Genomic DNA, 18,681 nt, shown 5'->3' on the forward strand with positions numbered 1-18,681 from the left:
GACAGCAGTGCCCTCCTCTATGTGTCAATCAAAACCCTGATAGTGCAGTTCTGAATATAAACTGATTCAACAATTCAGCAAAGATTTATTGACTGCCCGCTTTTGTGCCAGGCTAAGCTAGTCTGACATTGGTTCTTACCCATTGCTGTACCCCCTGTGCATAGTACATACTAGACTTGCAGGTATTGATGCTAATTTTCCTTTTCCTTCCTTTTACTGCTTCATCTTGATATATTTCATATTAATATACCCTTAATTAATACTAATAATTCATATTAATATACCCTTAATGTTAATATACAGTAACATAGTCTTGATATTTTTAATTGAAAAACGTACCAAATATGTTACAGATTCTAATTGCGTAGCAAAATGATTATTTCCTTCACCACTGATTCTGAATCCTAAATGAGTCAGATACCCAAATGCCTCAGGTGTTAAGCTATTTTTTAAAAGCAATTTTTCGGTTCCCCCTTCACTTTCTATCCAGGTACTGAAATTAACCTGTCATCAGAGAGCATAATAACTGAAACGTGTTCCTAGAGGCTGTATTTGGGACTTCATTTATTTTGTATTCTGGGCAGTTTTATTATCATTTAAAAAGGAGCTGCAACTAGGTATCACCTTGAGAATCAAAACAGATAATGGCACTTTTTGGATGGGAATGTAGCCAAGTGATCTCTTACTGGAGATACAAAATGAAATTTCATTGAATTGTTGCTGAACTTTATCTTCTCAGTAATGACATTTTCTAAAATTTGGACAAGGTGGCTCACTTTGAGCTCAAAAGCAAAGGTAGAGAAGTTTGCACTGCTGTTTGTCTCCAGAGTCAATGGAGTGTTCAAGCTGCTTGGCTCCTAGTAATTAAGGTGTCCTGTGGGCAAATATAGCTGATATAAAATAAACCTCATTTCACAGAGAACACTAATGTGCAACTGCAAAATAATCAACATTTATATTTTCAAACTAAAAAAACTTCTGCACAGCAAAAGAAACCATCCACAAAATAAAAAGGCAACCTATGAAATGGGAGAAAATATTTGCCAATCATGTATCCGATAAGGAGTCAATGACGAAAATATTTAAACAATTTATACACCTCAACAGCAAAAAAAACCAACAACACTCTTAGAAATGGGCAGAGGACTTAAATAGATATTTTCCAAAGAAGACATACAGATGGCCAACAGGTACAGGAAAAGGTGCTCAACATCACTAATCATCAGGGAAGTGCAAATCAAAGCCCCAGTGAGACATCACCTCACACCTGTTCGAATGGCTAACATCAGAAAGGCAAGAGATAACAAGTGTTGGCAAAGATGTGGAAAAAAGGGAACTCAGTGCACTTTGGTGGGCAGGGGAGTCAGTGCAGCCACTATGGAAAACAGTATGGCGGTTCCTCAAGAAATTAAACACAGAACTACATAGCATCAGCAGTTTCACTTCTCAGTACATATTCGAAGAAATTAAAATCAGGATTCTAGTAGAGTTATCTACACTCCCATGGTCACTGAAGCATTACTCACATAAGGCTTTCTTTGCTTATGGGACCCCAATTCAAAAGGGCTGCAAAGATGCATATTCCTTTTCAAAGGGATACACTTTCAGTAGCTCTGTCAAGGACTTTGAGCATCAGAGACCAAGGTCTGTTTCAGATCTTTTAAACTACAGTTATTTAATGTTAACAAAGTACTATGAGGTTGGTATTCTTATCCTCATTTTACAAATAAGAAAAGTGAGGCTCAGAGGTATCACATTTGTAAAATGGGGCTACATTTTGATGCCCCGCTTACTTTTTTTTTTTTTTTTTTTTGCGGTACGCGGGCCTCTCACCGCTGCGGCCTCTCCCGCCGCGGAGCACAGGCTCCGGACGCACAGGCCCAGCGGCCATGGCTCACGGGCCCAGCCGCTCCGCGGCATGTGGGATCTTCCCGGACCGGGGCACGAACCCGTGTCCCCTGCATCGGCAGGCGGACCCTCAACCACTGCGCCACCAGGGAAGCCCCCCGCTTACATTTTTTAATTAAACATTTTTGAGATAATTGTAGTTCCACGTGCAGTTATGAAAAATAATACAGAGTGACCCTGCATTCTCTTTACTCAATTTTCTCTATGGGAACATCTTATATAGTCCACTATTACAACCAGGATGTCAATTAATACGGTCAAGATACCAAATATCCCCATCACCACAAAGATCCCTCACATTGCCCTTTTATCACCCTATCCACACACAAACCCCACTTGCTCTCCCCTGTCTATAACCTCTGGCTACTACAAACCTATTCTTCACTTCTATAATTTTGTATCTCAAGAATGTTATATAAATGAAATCACACAGTTTATAACATTTGGGGATTTTTTTTTCACTCACTCAACATAATTCTCTCAAGATTCATCTTTGGGGGTTATCAGTGGTTTAATCCTTTTTATTGCTGAATAGTATTACATGCTGTGGATGTCCTACAGTTTAACCACTCACCCAATGATGGACATCTGGTTTGTTTTCAGTTTGGGGATATTTCAAATAAATCTGCTACAAACATTTGTGTACGGTTTGCCTGTGAACAAAAGTTTTAATTTCTCTGGGATCGATGTCCAGTGGATGGTACCGCTGACGATCGTATGGCCACTGCATAATTAGTTTAATTAAGAAACTGCCACATTGTTTTCACGAGTGTCTGAACCATGTCACATTCCCAACAGCAACGTATGAGTGATCCAGGTTTCCTGCCTCTTGCCAGTATTTGCTGTTGTCACAGGTTTTCATTTTAGCCTTTCCAATAGGTGTTTACTGATAACTCATGGTGGTTTTAATTTGCATCTCACTAGTGGCTAATAATGTTGAACATCTGTTCATGTGCTTATTTTCCATCTGCATATCAACTTTTGCGAAGGATCAGTTCATTTTTTTGCCCATTTTCTAACTGGATTATTGTTTTTTAAATTTAACTGCAGCACTTTAAGAGTTTTTTATTCAAGTTCTCTGTTAGAGACATGTAGCTCGTAAATAATCTCCCCTCCCGCAATAGCTTTCTTTAAATCCTCTTCACAGGCTCTTTCATAAAGCAAAAGTTTTTCATTTTTATGAAGTTATCAAGTTTTACTTTTAACATTTAAATCGCTAATCTATTTTGAGCTATAAGGTGTGAGGTTTATGTTGAGATTCATTCATTTTGCCTATGGATGTCCAATTGCTCCCAGAACATTTATTTGAAAGATATTCTTTCTTCACTGAATTGTTTCTGCACCTTTGTCAAAAATGTGTTGCGTACATTTGTGTGGGTTCCTCTTCTAGAACAAACTTTTTCATAATTATATAGGGTCTGAATGTATGCTTCCATTAAAGCTCCTAAACTTCTCCATGGGTGAACAGAGTAATTCACTAACTATGCTCTATACGTCCACATTAGGAGTGACCACAACAGAAAATGAATTCTAGTGTCTACATATTGTTAAGGACAATTGTTTAATAACCATTACTCTAAAAATTAGTTATTTTAGTATATATTTAGTATACATAGGATTTTAGTATATTTTAAAATTTAATCGCATCACTTCCAATAACGCCATTTTATCCATCGGATGTATTAGTTGCTATTAGTTGTAATCAAAGCTGACAATGGCTGACTTAGATGGAAAAACATTTATTCAATTTTTCATTACCTCAAATCAGGAATAGAGGCTGGAGAACCAGGTTCAAGACTAAGAAACCATAAGTGACCCATTAAATTATTAAAGTTTCTTGATGAAGCTATTGCTTTTGGACAGTTTGCATTGCTTCTACTTTTGCATCAATAAATTAATCCAGGAGAAAGGACTATTCTGCGTGCCCTGTGAAGACTTCTCCACTGGGTTGCCTCTTGCATCAATAACTCAATGTCTAGACATGTAATTGGCAATACTAGCTAATTTCTCATACCCTAGTAGCAAGGAAGATGAGGAAATAATATTTTTGGTATTTTATCTTCTACAATGTGAGCCATTATTTGCTATCTTCAACATCCATAATGTGGGATTATTCTCCAAATAGTTGGAAGAACATTCAAATGCTGGGTGAAAAAAATAAATGATGGATGTCTGAACTGTATTGTTAATTGGTTTAGCTACTTCTTGAGGTATATTATAAACTATTTATCCTAGTTCAGTAGGGTTCTGTGGTAATATATAGTGATAAACAACTTGCTTTGAAATTATTTTCTGGTGAAAAGTACTTCACTTATGCTAGAATCACTTGGGTAGATTAAAACCAAACCAAACAAATACAAACAAACAAAAACAATTCTACTGCCCAGAGATCAACTAAATAAGCCTCTCTGGGAGCCGATCTTGTCATTGCATTTAGTAAATACTAAAACAAACAAACTCAAAACCCCTCTCCTAGGATTGCAATGTGTATCCAGGGCTAAGAACCATTGCTTTAACAGGCAGAACTATTTGGCCTTGTCCGTTAAGTCAAACCCTAGAGCAGGCTTAGAATCCTTGCCTTGTCTTCCCTCCATTTTTATACAGGGGCAGGTTAGACCCACGTACACTACCTGCAAAGTTGTAGTTAGTCCTATCACTTAAATATCTTCATTTTTCTTCAACTTCACTATCACAAACCCTAGTACTAATGTGGAGGTAAATAACCTGTTGAAAACATTTCAAGACAAAATTCCCACAGGGAGAGGGTCTCACTACTAGGGAAGAGCTACAGCTGACCCTCTTGGCTCTCAGTGGAGTTCCAGAGGACCACATGGCCTCTAGCTCTCACAAAGAAATCACTATAAAACTCAACCAGCTGGGGCTGCTCCATTCCTGTTAATGGTGGACCAGGTAATTTAGGCCAGCCTTTCTGCTGTTGATTAGAAATGCTGGACAAATACAAAAATCATCTATCTGAAGGCATTGAAGACTACCAAGGATAAAAACTGAGAATTTTTAATAGGAAATTCTAAAAATTAGAATGAAATGAAAATCCTAGACCTGAAAAAATTACTTAAATTGATAATAATGAATAGGATTAACAGTAGATTATTCACAGCTGAATAGAAAATTAGTGAACTGGAAGAAATTTCAGTAGAAAACATCCATCCTGAATCTTCAAGACACAAAAATAGGGAAAAGAAAAGGTATAAAGGCACAGACGTATGGTACAAATGATCTAACATATGAGTAAGGAAGAAGAGAAAAAATGGACAGAACTGATATGTGAAAGAGTAATAGTGGATAATTTTTTAGAACTGCAGGAAGATATCAAGCTAACGGAATTAAGAAGCACTATAGACCCCAAAATAATGAACAGAATAAAAACTACACCTCCACATATGACAGCAAAACTCCTGAAAACCAGGAAAAGAGAAAGTTACAAGCAGCCTGAGGAAAAAAAGGCTAATCCTTTTCAAAAGGTAGCAATATGACTGACAGCTGACTTCTCAATGCAAACAATAATAGGTTGAAGAATTGTTTGTTCTCAGTGCTGGAAAAAATACTTCTACATCGGTGATTCTCCATCAGAGCTAGCCACTAGAATTACCAGTGCCTTTTCTGGATACTAACACCCACTCCTATTTGGTCTCCTTGCCAAAAGTCCTACCTGACTACAATCCTTTCTACACACCCGAGATTCAGGGATGTTGCTGACTTGAGAATGAACATTTAACCTTTCCTGTAAACACATCAGTGACTTCCTGGATTCTCAGGACAGAGCAAGCTTCTTTATTCTGGCCCTTTACCTCAACGTTCCACACCCATCCCAGGGACTCCAGCATGCAGTCCCTCACAAATATTGAGAATCTTTTTTTAATAGAGGGCTAAGTAATGTAGAGAATTATGCAAAATATCAGGATGCAACAGTATGAGTGTTAAGTAGCCTTTGGAGCGTTAAACAGTTGTTATGTTTTAAATGTATAGAAGAGTACATTTCATACTTATACATAAATTTGGTACCTTATAGCTAAACATCATGATTTGGCACTGGATGTACTTTTATTTAGAAGAATTACATAGCTAATACTTAAAGATTCCAAAGTGTAATGAAGTTTATAAAAGCATCAGTAAAATGACATGGGTCCTTTCTACAGCATAGCCCCAAGGGTCCTTAAAGCACTCAGAGAGATGTATTCCTTTTCCCTAGTAAGTTAAATGAAAAGGCATAGTTTTCGAAGCAAGTTCAAATATGTCAAAAGTATGTTTTTGTTCTTTTTCTTGAATAGTATGTGAGAAGTTTCACTAGAGTTATGTAGACAGAGATAAATACAGAATTTTCTCTTACTGGTTGCCACCCTTTAAAAGTTATAGTTTTTGAAAGATACACTAAATTTCAATTTTAGACTAATATCAAATATTTTTTCCAAATAAAGTATAATGTGAACATGTAACAATTTACATTTTAAAAAGTGTGCTAAGACATTTTGTGCACATTTTCTTCTCCTGGAGTTGGGCTAGGTGCTTTTACAGAGTCAGGAAGGATAACAATTCAGCATGAATGAGGACTAACAGACCATTTGGAGATATATACATATTCTATTTAATATATAACATATATATCACATTATATATATGCATGTATCTATGTATGTGTACATATGTACACACGTATACACAAACACACATACATGCATATTCAAAAGGATAGTGAATGGTCAGGAAAAGTAATTTCATATTTACAAAGAAGAAATCATGAGGAGAAAATTAACTACACGTTTACACACGCAATACATCTTATATAAAAGTTTACAAATGTAGGTGACAAAGGCATATAGCCAATTTAGAAAAATAAGGAAACTAAGGGAAAAAAAAGGAACATCATTTCGGTATACCTATTTCAACTCCTGTCACTTAAGAGTAGCAAGCCACACAAATAAACACACAACCCACCCCAGCCTCTCAGAGTTCAGGGTATACTTCAGTGCTGCCTGATATTAAAGCAACAGGGTAACACAATCACACTTTTTGCTGCATAACTATGTCACCTTTTGTGCCAGATCCCAGTAAATGTTTATTATTTTTTTACTTGTGTTTTTCTTTAAATAAACTCACTTTTTATTAAGTTCATTCAAACATAAGCTTTTATATGACAACCTTAAACAAAAGATGGCTTTTCATAAATAAAGATAATGGTAAAATAAATAGATTTAAATATTTTTAAAACATTTTAAATTCTACCAGGACACTGTAGGTTTTTGAAGCCTGTTTTCCTTTCGTAAAAGAAGAGATTAGCTGAGTTTTAGACGGTACAATGAAAATGAAATCAAGGCCATTCAAGTGGCCTGGAGAAATATCTGTACAGAACCTCCTTACTGTGGCGTATATTCTTTCATTACATAGCTCTTTTTTTCCCTCTTTTTTGAGACATAATGGACATATAACTTTGTATAAGTTTAAGGTATACAACTTAATGATTTGATATGTATATACTGTGAACTGATCAACACAATAAGTTTAGTTAACATCCATAACCTCACACAGCTGCAATTTTTTTCTTGTGATAAGAACTGTTAAGATCTACCCTTCTAGCAACTTTCAAATATACAATACAGTATTGCTAACTATAGTCACCATTGTATATATTACATCCTCAGAACTTATTTATCTAATAACTGAAAGTGTGTACTTTTGACCTCCTTCACCCATTTCCATCACCTCCCACCTGCCAAACACACTTTTATATGCAATACAGTTAGCTTAAGGCTAAGTTAATGATAATATTTGCTTTACACTATGTTACCAATTAAAGAAAACACATTTACTTCGAATAGTACACATATCTGTTACTACCTGTCCACATATTTTGCAAAGTGGAAACTGTTCATAGTAGATATAACACTGAACTTGAAGTTATAAAACCTAGATTTGAGTATACACACTCACACATACAAACCCAATCTGTATCTCTGTAGACCTGGCTGATTCATTTTACTTCTTTTAAATTTTAGCTTATGTATAAAATGGGGTTAAAAACTAAATATACTTTCAAAAGTATGCTGGGAGAATTATAAAATATACGTGAAAATTCTTTATAAGCTGTAAGATGCATGGTACACCCAATGCAACATGATTATGTTACTATTATACAGTCTCAAATTAGGGCTTCCCTGGTGGCACAGTGGTTAAGAATCTGCCTGCCAAGGCAGGGGACATGGGTTTGAGCCCTGGTCTGGGAAGATCCCATCATGCCATGGAGCAACTAAGCCCAGGCACCAGAGCTACTGAGCTTGTGCTCTAGAACCCATGAGCCACAACTACTGAGCCCGCATGCCACAACTACTGAAGCCCACGTGCCTAGAGCCCGTGCTCTGCAACAAGAGAAGCCACCACAAAGAGAAGCCTGAGCACGGCAACAAAGACCCAATGCAGCCAAAAACAAATTAATTAATCAATTTTTTTTAAAAAGTCTCAAACTTCACTGTATCAATTTTTTTAAAAAGTCTCAAACTTCACTGTATTTGTCCTCCAAGTCATTTTACTGTTAAGCCAAGCTTTATGCAATGGAGTCAGTAAAATAGCAGGCAAAGCACTTTGCACATGTTCAAAGATTACAACCACCATTCATTTCAAATAACACGAAAATAGTTTTCTTTATTAAATGAATTGCTGTTCTCTGCTCATAACAAAATATCATTCCTTATTCCATCCAGTTTGACCGACAGGTGCAATATTCTCAGTGGGAAATAGTGTTATAATGTAAAAATGAATTACTCAGAAGATAATCCTGCCCTGTATCTTAAAATAAAAACTAATGGCCACCATTGTAAAGCAATTATACTCCAATAAAGATGTTAAAAAAAAAAAAAACTAATGGAGATTTATGCAGAAAGTTAACGAAAATGTTCTCTACCTAGAATTCTTGGCCTCTCTGGACAAGTTACCCAGAGCTTGAAGAATAAAGAAAATACCGTGAGTAAAATGAAGCAAAAGCTATAAACTGAAGGCAAAGAAACTATAGTATACTCTATTTTAATTAGTTTGTCTCAATTGGTAGAAATTACTTTTTCCTTTAAACTAGCACTTCAAAATTTACAAAATCTAGAGATGATCTGTAGATGGTGGGAATACAGGTAGCTTTTATTTGTATTGCTTGCTTTTTAAATTCTACAGTGTCTAAAACAAAGTGGATGGAAACAGAAACAGACCAACGATAGGAATACTCAATAGTCTTAGTAGTAGTCACATGGCTTATTATGACCCAAATAGAACAACACATTAGAATAAAAATACTTCAAAACAATGACACCGATTTCAAATACATATGTTATTTTATACTCATGTTATTTTATACTCATCCCCAATGTCAACCATTATTGAGCACTTCTGAAATACTTTTAAGGAAATTGGGAATGTAAAACTTACAAAGATAGTTGACCACTGTTTGATTACGCTATTTTCGTCCTTTAAAAGATTTCCCTGAGTACTGAGTAAAATCTTTGTTATCTGAGGGAATGCCAGCTTTTAAAGTTCACCTTGACAGCAGTCATCTGTAAACCTAGCAAGTCAAAAACTGAGATGTGAACTCTTATATCTCACACCTGATTTAATGGCTTCCCCCAGGTATTGCATGGGCATAATCATTTACTATCAAAGCCAGCAAAATGTCTGGCTTTGGTTTTTACAGTTAGGCTTACTTTTATTGTCTTTGCTTTTGGCTTTAAGTTTTGAAAATTCAAAGAAACTCAGGCATGTCCATATGCATACATAGGGATGTTTTAAAAAGGAAAAAGTCTCACTAATTCAGATAATAGAATTTCTTTAGAATAGCTAAAATGTCATATACACAAACATACGGTTGCAAATAAATTAGTATAGAGAGATTGAATAGAAGGTATACAAGACCATTTTCTACTCTAAAATTCTAAGAACAAGTGATTTTTGCAGACATATATATAGATACAGAAATAAGTGGTATGTACACATGTTAAACGTATACATAATAGCCACCATAAATAAAAATCTGAAAGAGAAAGAGAGCTCAAATAATTAAAATTTTTATACATTCTAAATCCATATTTAATGAGAAAGAGGTAAATGATAAATCACCATGGATATAATGGATCCATTTCAGAAAGCAAAATGCCCAGGATATACAATATTCACAAATGGGTAAAGATTTAAAGGCACCCAATACAACTTCTACATCTTAAATACTTAAATTGAGAACTCGTATCTGAGGTAATGATCCTGAAAGTTCTTTTGAACTTTTGAATGGTCAGAATTATTGTTATTTATATATCTTATCTTAAATACATTTATTGTATCTAATTCTTGGCAAATTGGTAATGCATTTCATGCATGATATAATCGCTCTTCACAAAATAGTTTCTAGAGATTTGGGAGACCAGAGAAATTTTCAAATGCTCTATGGACCAAAAACGATGCAAATGCACCCACAAAAATTCCCATTCATATTAATGAGGGAGATTCTGTAACGGGATAAATTTTCAAAAACATCTCTCATAAATACTCTCTTCCATCATCAGATAAAAGCTGTTTGTAAAAGGACAGGAAATTTCAGAAGAGTTTACGAGAAGCAGATAAATAATCATCAAACCAGGTATGGGGGTGTCTCAAGGTTTTAATCAAGGAGGGAGAGAGGGCATGAGATAGATGAATCCACAATAATTGTTAAAACAAATGGAGACTATGCAAAAGAGAAAATCCTGAATAGATGATTAGCTCATAAAGTTGGTGCTCATCAAATACTCCAAAATTGTGCTCTATATTTCCCTGCTTCCCTTACAGCCAGGTGGGGACAAGGAGATTATTACTGACCTAGTGTACCATGAGCGGTGGTGATATAGGAGGTATCCACTGTTAACAACCTTGACTTAATACAATATGACTCTGGAATATTCACACACACACACACACACACCCAGTGTACGCCACCTGATAAACAGGAGATGCTCCACGATTTGACCATTTGTTGCACATGTAATACCACCCTATCCTGAGATACTCCTTCAATACCCACACATACCAATCCAATCTCTCAGCTAACTTTGAGTAAGAACTAGAAAAAAAAGCTACATAAAATACTACTTGTCTATGCACAACGTGCCTGTGAATATTCACAATGATGTATTTGAATAGAATTCCTTGAAAACAATGATGTGACAGTCTAGAAGCAGTCAAACTGCAGAATTACTGTAGACTATTTGCAGGCTGGAATTTGTACACTGGTGGCAATGATGGTGATGATATGGTGATATCACTGCATAATGCTGCATTTACTTTTGCTACATTTATAGAGTCAATAAGCCCCATATAAAGTTAGTAACAGTTTCAGCAATTGTGTTCTTAGTTTATCTGCAAACCAAGAACAGGTTGGATATTTTGCAATATATGCCTTGCTGACTAAATTTAACCTATTAGAGGTCAGATAATAAAGGCTAAGAGATAAACAATATTGACCAAAAAGCATTTGCTTTGTTTTATATTTATTAGAGTTTTTAAGTACTCTTTTCTTAAAAAAAAAAATACTGGCCACCATGGTATCTTGTGAATTATAATATAAATCATGCAACAGATAAGATGGTGAGAACTAAACTACAGTAAGCGCTTTTAAATCCTGCAAAAGGAAAACAATATATTTATAGAAATAGTAATGTAATATAATGAAAAATTAATAGAGAATTTAAAGAAATGATTCTTTATAAGAGTCATCATTATACTTTTAATGATTTAATACCTTCAAAAATGTAATGACTGGGACTTCCCTCGTGATGCAGTCGTTAAGAATCTGCCTGTCAATGCTGGGGACACGGGTTCCATCCCTGGTCCGGGAAGATCTCACATGCCACGGAGCAACTAAGCCCTGCGCCACAACTACTGAGCCTGCTCTCTAGAGCCCGTGAGCCACAACTACTGAAGCCTGCGCTCCTAGAGCCCGTGCTCCACAATGAGAAGTCACCGCAATGAGAAGTCCACGCACCGCAATGAAGAGCAGCCCCCACTCGCCACAACTAGAGAAAAGCCCGCGTGCTGCAGCGAAGACCCAACGCAGCCAAAAATAAATTAATAAATAATGACTTAACAAGCATATTTTTTAAAGGACAAGAGTAAAATTCAGGAAGATGATTCTATTTTTTTCTCAAAATTATTTTCCTAAATGGAAGAAAAACTGATTAATGATCCAAGACAAATTTGAAAGCAAACAACAAAAAAAAAGTTTAACACTTACTACTTCACCCAACTATTTGGCTAAGGAATTATCCTCAACAGGTAGCACTAGGTTCTGTAAAAAGACACAGGGCAGGGGCCCTTTCAAACACTTTGACCTGGAAGCACCTCTGGAAAGGGTGCCCCACTGCCTAGAGGGCAGGAAATGCTTTTCTGCCCTCATTCAGCATAATGATAAGCACTAACTTGTGAGGAGTAAAGGGCACATTAAATATTTTATCTCAAAATATATTTTCATGTAATCATTTTCATCTCTGATACAACTGGCCTCACAACCAGGCCTTCTTCTCCCTTAGAATACTATAAAATTTGGTTCTTGAAAGCATGCATTCTACCCATACTAAATCAAATATCTGTGCATATTTAATTAGAATTATTTTTATTGTGAAATTTAATTTTGAACATAACCCATAAAAGAACCATTATGTATCCTCTGAGTTAAAAGTATTCTTTTATTTAGAAAAGTTCATAGTTCTGAGCCCATAAAATTATGAATATGTATTATTAACTAGGAAAACTATGCTTAGATAATTCCTATAACTGATTCCTATCATCTAATGCTTAGATAATTCCTATAACTATGATTTTGGGTATGATTATACATTTTCATTTTTAAGGCACATGATATTCACTTAGTGTTTTACTATCTTACGGGACCCATTTAACTTATTAAGCTTCACAGAATCATCTGTGTGAAGTTCTGTCATTGGAATTCACCCTTCTGAATACTAGCATATTCTGAATAGAAAAGTTGCTAAAGTTTTTTAAAATAAATAATATTCTCAAAAATAGTCAAGGTTAATTTAGTTTAATATTTTGATATTAAAACAATGCAAACTGTTTCAACATCAAACTCTGAAGTAAACATGCTTTTATTGTTTTCTGTGAAGGCTGTCCTTTACACATACATAGCTCTAAACAGTGGGTGTGGAAAGAGATGCTTTGGAAATGAAATAAACATCTGCACACATCTTTAGGGGGGAAACGGTGTATGGTGTTCTAAAAGGGCATTTCAAAGGCTGTAAATGCCATAGTTACCCAAGAAACATTCAGTGCTCTTTCCCTGGATCCTATCTTATAATTAAGATGCAAATTCAGTTTTAATTATATGAAATCCTGGAAAGCTCTGATGGGGGAGGAATCCTATAGACTCCAAGGCCAAGTGCGCAAGGCGGGGTTCTCAGCGTTCTGTTCCTTAGTCTGATTTTCACGTACACGGTGACTGTGGAAGCAGATGCACATCTCCCCGGGGGACTTAAATCATCCATTAGCTTATAGCGTGTGAAGTGTCAGACACAATTGAGATTTCAAGAAGACGCAAGAGCGAGAATGATGAGCAAGCATCCCGTGGGAGAGCAAAGGGCTTCAAAGGTCAAGTTCCTGGAACAGTTCTTACCCCCCTCTCCGCCCTCCGCGCCCCCAAGCCCTAGCTCCGAACCTCCTGTCTTGGCCGATGGCTGTCAGGGTGACAGATTTGAGCAATACGTCCGGGCCGCGAGAAGCCATCAGCCTGCCGGACAACTGCAGCTTTTCACGAGGGTTCTTCCTTCACTCCCTGGGAAAGAATGAGGCGCATTCTTCTACCCAGGAGCGGCCCTTGAAACCCGGCCGAGGGTCTGCACGCCGCGTCTGCCCTCTCTCGCCAGGCGGGGCGCGCAGCAGCGCACCGAGGCGCCAGGCGGGGGCGAGGGGAGCTTTGTCCTCACCCAGGTTTGTGCTCCCCACTTCTACAGGTCTGCTGAAGTTGGAGAATGGGTCCCGTGTGTCCTTGGGGTACAGTCTGCATCTCGAACGTGAAACCCAACGGGGGCAGCACAAAAAGGCAAGTCTGCCTGTCCCCTCCCTCCTCCCCCAACACCTGTGTCCACCAACTCGCGCAAAGCGGCTTCTGGGTGCGAGGTGATCCTTCCTCTTTTAGGGACTCTACCCCACCTTAGTTTTCTAACGATACGTTTAGCATTTATTTTCTTTCTCTTTCTTTCTTTCTTTCTTTCTTTTTAATGAGAATAACGAAGTTCTCCCTCCTTCTCTTTCCCTCTCCAAGTTAGAGTAATTCATCCATTCAGCAGGGAAGGCAGCGAATGTTCTCGTTCAAGGCCGCTTTGCCCCAGGATTCCGGAGCTCCGTAGCGTGAGGTGGACATCCAGGGAATCCGGAAAGCGGGCACTTTGGCCCCCAGATCGAGTTTCCCTCGCGTTCTGGACAGGCCCACCCAGGCCGGCCTCGGGTGCCCACTCCCCCAGCGCGCGCTCCCGCGGGGACCTCTGCCCGTCGCTCCGACCGTCCCCCCACGTCTGCTCACTCTGGCGTCTCTCGGCCCAGGTGCCCGCCCTCCCCTCCCACTCCCTGCAGCCCACCTCCCAGGTCCTCTAGGGCCGTCTACGCGTTCCTCTTACCTCCTCATCCGGTCACTGGAGAAGTTTTAAACCCTCGGGGGTCTACACTGTTTCTCTCCCAAGTCGGGCAGAGCATATTTCAAAAAACCAAGAGAAGGTCTCCCTAAACTTTTCTGTCGTGAACGCTCCCGTGTCAGCGGCCGTGAGCACACACCTGCGTGCACGCGGACTTCGGTCCACCTGTCCGGGCGCACTCGCGGCCAGGGAGCCTGCCGGTGGGCAACTGCTCAGGGAGCACGAAACTCGCCGGCAGTCGCTGGCAGGGACGCGGGGCGCAGGCAAGGCATCAAAAGAGAATTTCGAAGCGGGCTGGGGAAGCGGGGAAAATGGTGATTCTAAACGCACACACACACACACCAGAGCGTGTGTCCACGTCCTGCACACAGAGCAGTTGTACCCGAAGGCACACACTCCTGAGAACAGAGCATTGTGGATTGCTCTGAATATAAACCCCCTCTGGGGCGCATTCATCTCGGAACTGACCATCCCTTTCGCCTACAAGACTTCTTAGTCTGGGTCTAAACCAGCGCCGCGCACATGAGGACGGGGACCCAGGCGCTCCCGGAGCCCTCAGCCGGGTCTGCAGTGCCCCCCGAGGCAGGTGCGGGCCCCCAGCCCCGCCGAGCAACAAGCGGGCCGTCCGCGGGAGAGCCGGGTCCTTCTTTGCCTCTGCCCCCGAGTGGGTCACCTCTCCCCGCCCCGCCCCCCATCGCCAGCTGCGCCAAACGGGCGCAGGGGAAGGAGAAAGCCTAGCGAGCGACTCACCCCCAGCTTCCTGCTGCGGATTTTCACGTAGCCCTGCTTGACTATGTCGTTAAAGTTGGAGGCCATGGCCAGCGCGTTCGGCTTCCCCGAGTCGAGAGCTGCCGTCCGCCACGGGGTCCGCGCAGGTCTCGCATCCAGCCGGCCGCCGCCAGCCGCCGCCCGGTGCCCCCGAGCTCCCGCCGCCGGGGACGCAGCTGGGTGGCAGGGTGACCGCGGACGGGGAACGCGGCCCGGCGCCGCGAACAGCGCCCGCCCTGCGCGTTCCGGTCCTCACCTTCGCCCCCCGCCGCCGCCTGCTGCTGGCGCCCCCTCCGCGCAGCCGCCGCCCCCGGTAGCACCCACGGGCTGGCGCCTCACTCGGCGGCGCACAGCTGGCCGGAGTGCACCATCGCGGCTCCCCAGCGCGGGGGGGAGGGGCGGAACGGGGGGGGCGGGCCGATTCGCCGCCCGGCTCCCTCCCCCTGGCCCGCGGGGTGGCTGGGCTAGAAGATACTCGGAAGACGCGCCCCATCACTCGCGACTCGGGCGGGGAGCTCCTCCCGCCACCCGCGCCCTGGGTCCCGCTCCCACCCGGCTCCCTGTGCCAGCCACGCTCTCCCGGGTGCGGGATTCCTGAGGCCACGGCTCCTCATTCCCGGGCTCTTAATCTCCGCGCCCAAGCTGGACACCGGGGAAAGGGCGGTGGGGATCCTCCCAGGGAAGAAGGCCAACGGGAGCTAGGCAATTGTTTATTTCAATGGCCGTGTTTTACAGTGCATTTTTATTCCTAAGCGCACGCTCGCGCTCCAGGTCTTTGCCCCGTTAGGTTAGGAACTGTAAATCGACGCCAAGCCCTTCCCGGTGCACACAAAGAGACCAATCGTGCGCATGTGTCTAATCCCTCTGCTGCTGGAAAGACTGGAGCAATCAGGCGAGGCCCCGGTCTCCGACGTCCTCTCCCGAAGAAGCCGTGAGCGCTGGAGTGGAGTGATTTATGCCCGCGTGTTAGTTAACTATGACTAAAAGTGGCTCGTGGCTTTTCATCTTCTAGGGGAAATGCAGACCATAGCAGTTACCGGTGGATGCAAATGATTTATGGAAATGTTCCACTCGTAAAAACAAAACAATGAAGAACTCTGACCCCTTTATGTAGGAACGCGTGACATTTAGAAGTAGGCTATTCTCTGTTGTAAAGAAATTTTAATCTAAAAATTACATCCGTTTGATAAGATTCAAGGAAAAATGAGGGAGTATTAAATGTTGGTTGGGGACAATATATGGATTTTTGCTATAGGGAAGGATATTTAATACATAGTAAGGATGTTTCTAATTAAGAAAAATAATGTATAATGATTGAAAATTTTCTAAGTGACTTCTTTATAGAGTCTATGTTTAATAAGAGTTCAAAAGATCGTGTTTATTTCTGCTTATTTTGGTGAGCAGTATTTTTCCATGTTCTCAGTTTAAATTTCTTAGCCCTATTGGGAACATAACAATAGTAAGAGAGAAAGGAAACTACTTGATTGAGGCGAGAAAAATATCAAAACCTGCAGGATAAAGTAGCATGCCCCTCACCCTACCAAATGGACGCCCCAAAGGTGATTTTGGTCCCATCATTAGCAAGAGTCTCTATGCAGAGCCCATATAACCCAACGGCAACTCTAACCTGGCTGAACAGCACACTATTCCTATCCATTCATTTATTTAGCAAGCGTTTGTTTGGATATCCGCCATGCAGAGGGCCAGGTGCCGGGGCAGACATATCCAATCACATGGCAAGATTCCTTAGGCTGCCACTCAGAATGAGTTCAAATTCTGATACTTGCAGAAAACTTGCGTAAACTCCCTGTTAACTTGGTGTGATTCCCCTTCTCCAAATACGTGGAGCATGTGGTCCAGCCCACACATTTGTTACTATTTCGTACACTACATGGCTGTTATTTCTTTTCTTCATGTGAAGACTGTTTTAGATTTGCTGATACTTTAAATACATTATTCAATTCAGTCCTCTTTGCAACCCAAGGATATTGGCTATTTAATAGATGAGGAAACTGAGGCTCAGAGATGTTCAGTTTCAGAGGCACAATTTCAAGATAGGTTTTGTGTCCACAATAATTTCCCTGACCACTAACTTCCACCATCCTTTATATAATAATCGGTTTCCACAAATTGATTGTAAGCTGTTTGAAGTCAGGGATTAATTTTGTCTCAGCAACAATCTTAAGGCATACCCAAGGATAAGGTAAGGTTGGTAACTCTGGCTTTTAAAGATTATGGAATGATTTTGCCTTTGTTCATACGCTTATGTAGGTCTTTATAATACCCTAATACGATGTAAATATTACCCTATATTTGTTTGATTCTTATATTGCTGGTACAGCAATTTGTGTGTGTGTGTGTGTGTGTGTGTGTGTCTATGACAAAATACCCTCCCCCTCTTTTTATATTGTTTGTTAGCCTCTTGAAAACACTAGGTTATGTAATATAAATTTGTCATGTAAATTCTTCTAGGTCTGGGTTGGTTGCTTGTATTCTCATGGCATAATTTATTTTAGTCACCTAAGCCCCAAACTAGTAATGTGACTTAGACATTTGAGTACATTCTTCTTTTTGTTTTCAAGAATAATTGATGAGGTGCTGTATATATCCTACTGAATCACATCAAAGCAAACAAAATGTCTGACTATCCCACTGATGAAAGGAATCAAGTGTTGTTATCCTGATCCATACATTACAAAATTCTCCTCCAACCTTCCACCTAATCGTTTTTGCAGCCCCTGATGACCATTGTTTAGATACATTGTTTTATTATGGATTGCAACATTTTGATTTTCTAATTTGATTTTATTCCTGCATTTATAAGCTCGTTTCTTACAAAACAAAACTTTCCTTTGCAAACTACAGGATTGCCCTGAAATAGATTCCTTGTAAGAAAGGCAGGGAATATGCTTGATTCTCAACCTTTATCAACCATTTTTCAGAAATATTGAATGGGTTCTAGCAAACACAAAAAGGAAACTCTGCTCCCTTTAAAATATCATCAAAGATAGAGTTTTGTATATGTGATGTATTTCAATCCATCACAGTCCTTATTCTTTTTGCTGTTTGAATTGCTCCATCCTTGACCAAAAGGAACTGTTTCAATAGACATTTTTTGTGTTTCTATCACAAAAAAACCATGAACCTTAATAGCTTTGCTGTGATCACTCACAAGATATCCCGGGCTCATCTTGTACATTTCCAACTCAGGACCTGGAATCCATTATTTCTTCTGGGAACCTTTGTTCATTTTAATGGGAAATGCATTTCCCATTAATCTGGTTACTAGGGTGTTATTTTTGCTACTGATTCTAAGCTTTTCAGTTGTCAAGAAATGAAACAC

At 40.0% G+C, this 18,681-nt stretch overlaps 1 protein-coding gene across 1 annotated transcript in view; it reads right to left on the minus strand.

The window, feature by feature from the left end:
• Window positions 1-15,558, minus strand: part of DOK6 (docking protein 6) — a 409,710-nt gene extending 394,152 nt beyond the window's left edge. The window contains exon 1 of the mRNA XM_079943240.1: window positions 15,321-15,558. Within this exon, the coding sequence (XP_079799366.1) occupies window positions 15,321-15,386 (66 nt within the window). The 5' untranslated portion in view covers window positions 15,387-15,558. The remainder of the gene's footprint in view (window positions 1-15,320) is intronic.
• Between the last annotated feature and the right edge of the window lie 3,123 nt (window positions 15,559-18,681).

The sequence above is a fragment of the Stenella coeruleoalba genome, assembly GCF_951394435.1.
Source record: "Stenella coeruleoalba genome assembly, chromosome: 14".
Taxonomy (NCBI): domain Eukaryota; kingdom Metazoa; phylum Chordata; class Mammalia; order Artiodactyla; family Delphinidae; genus Stenella; species Stenella coeruleoalba.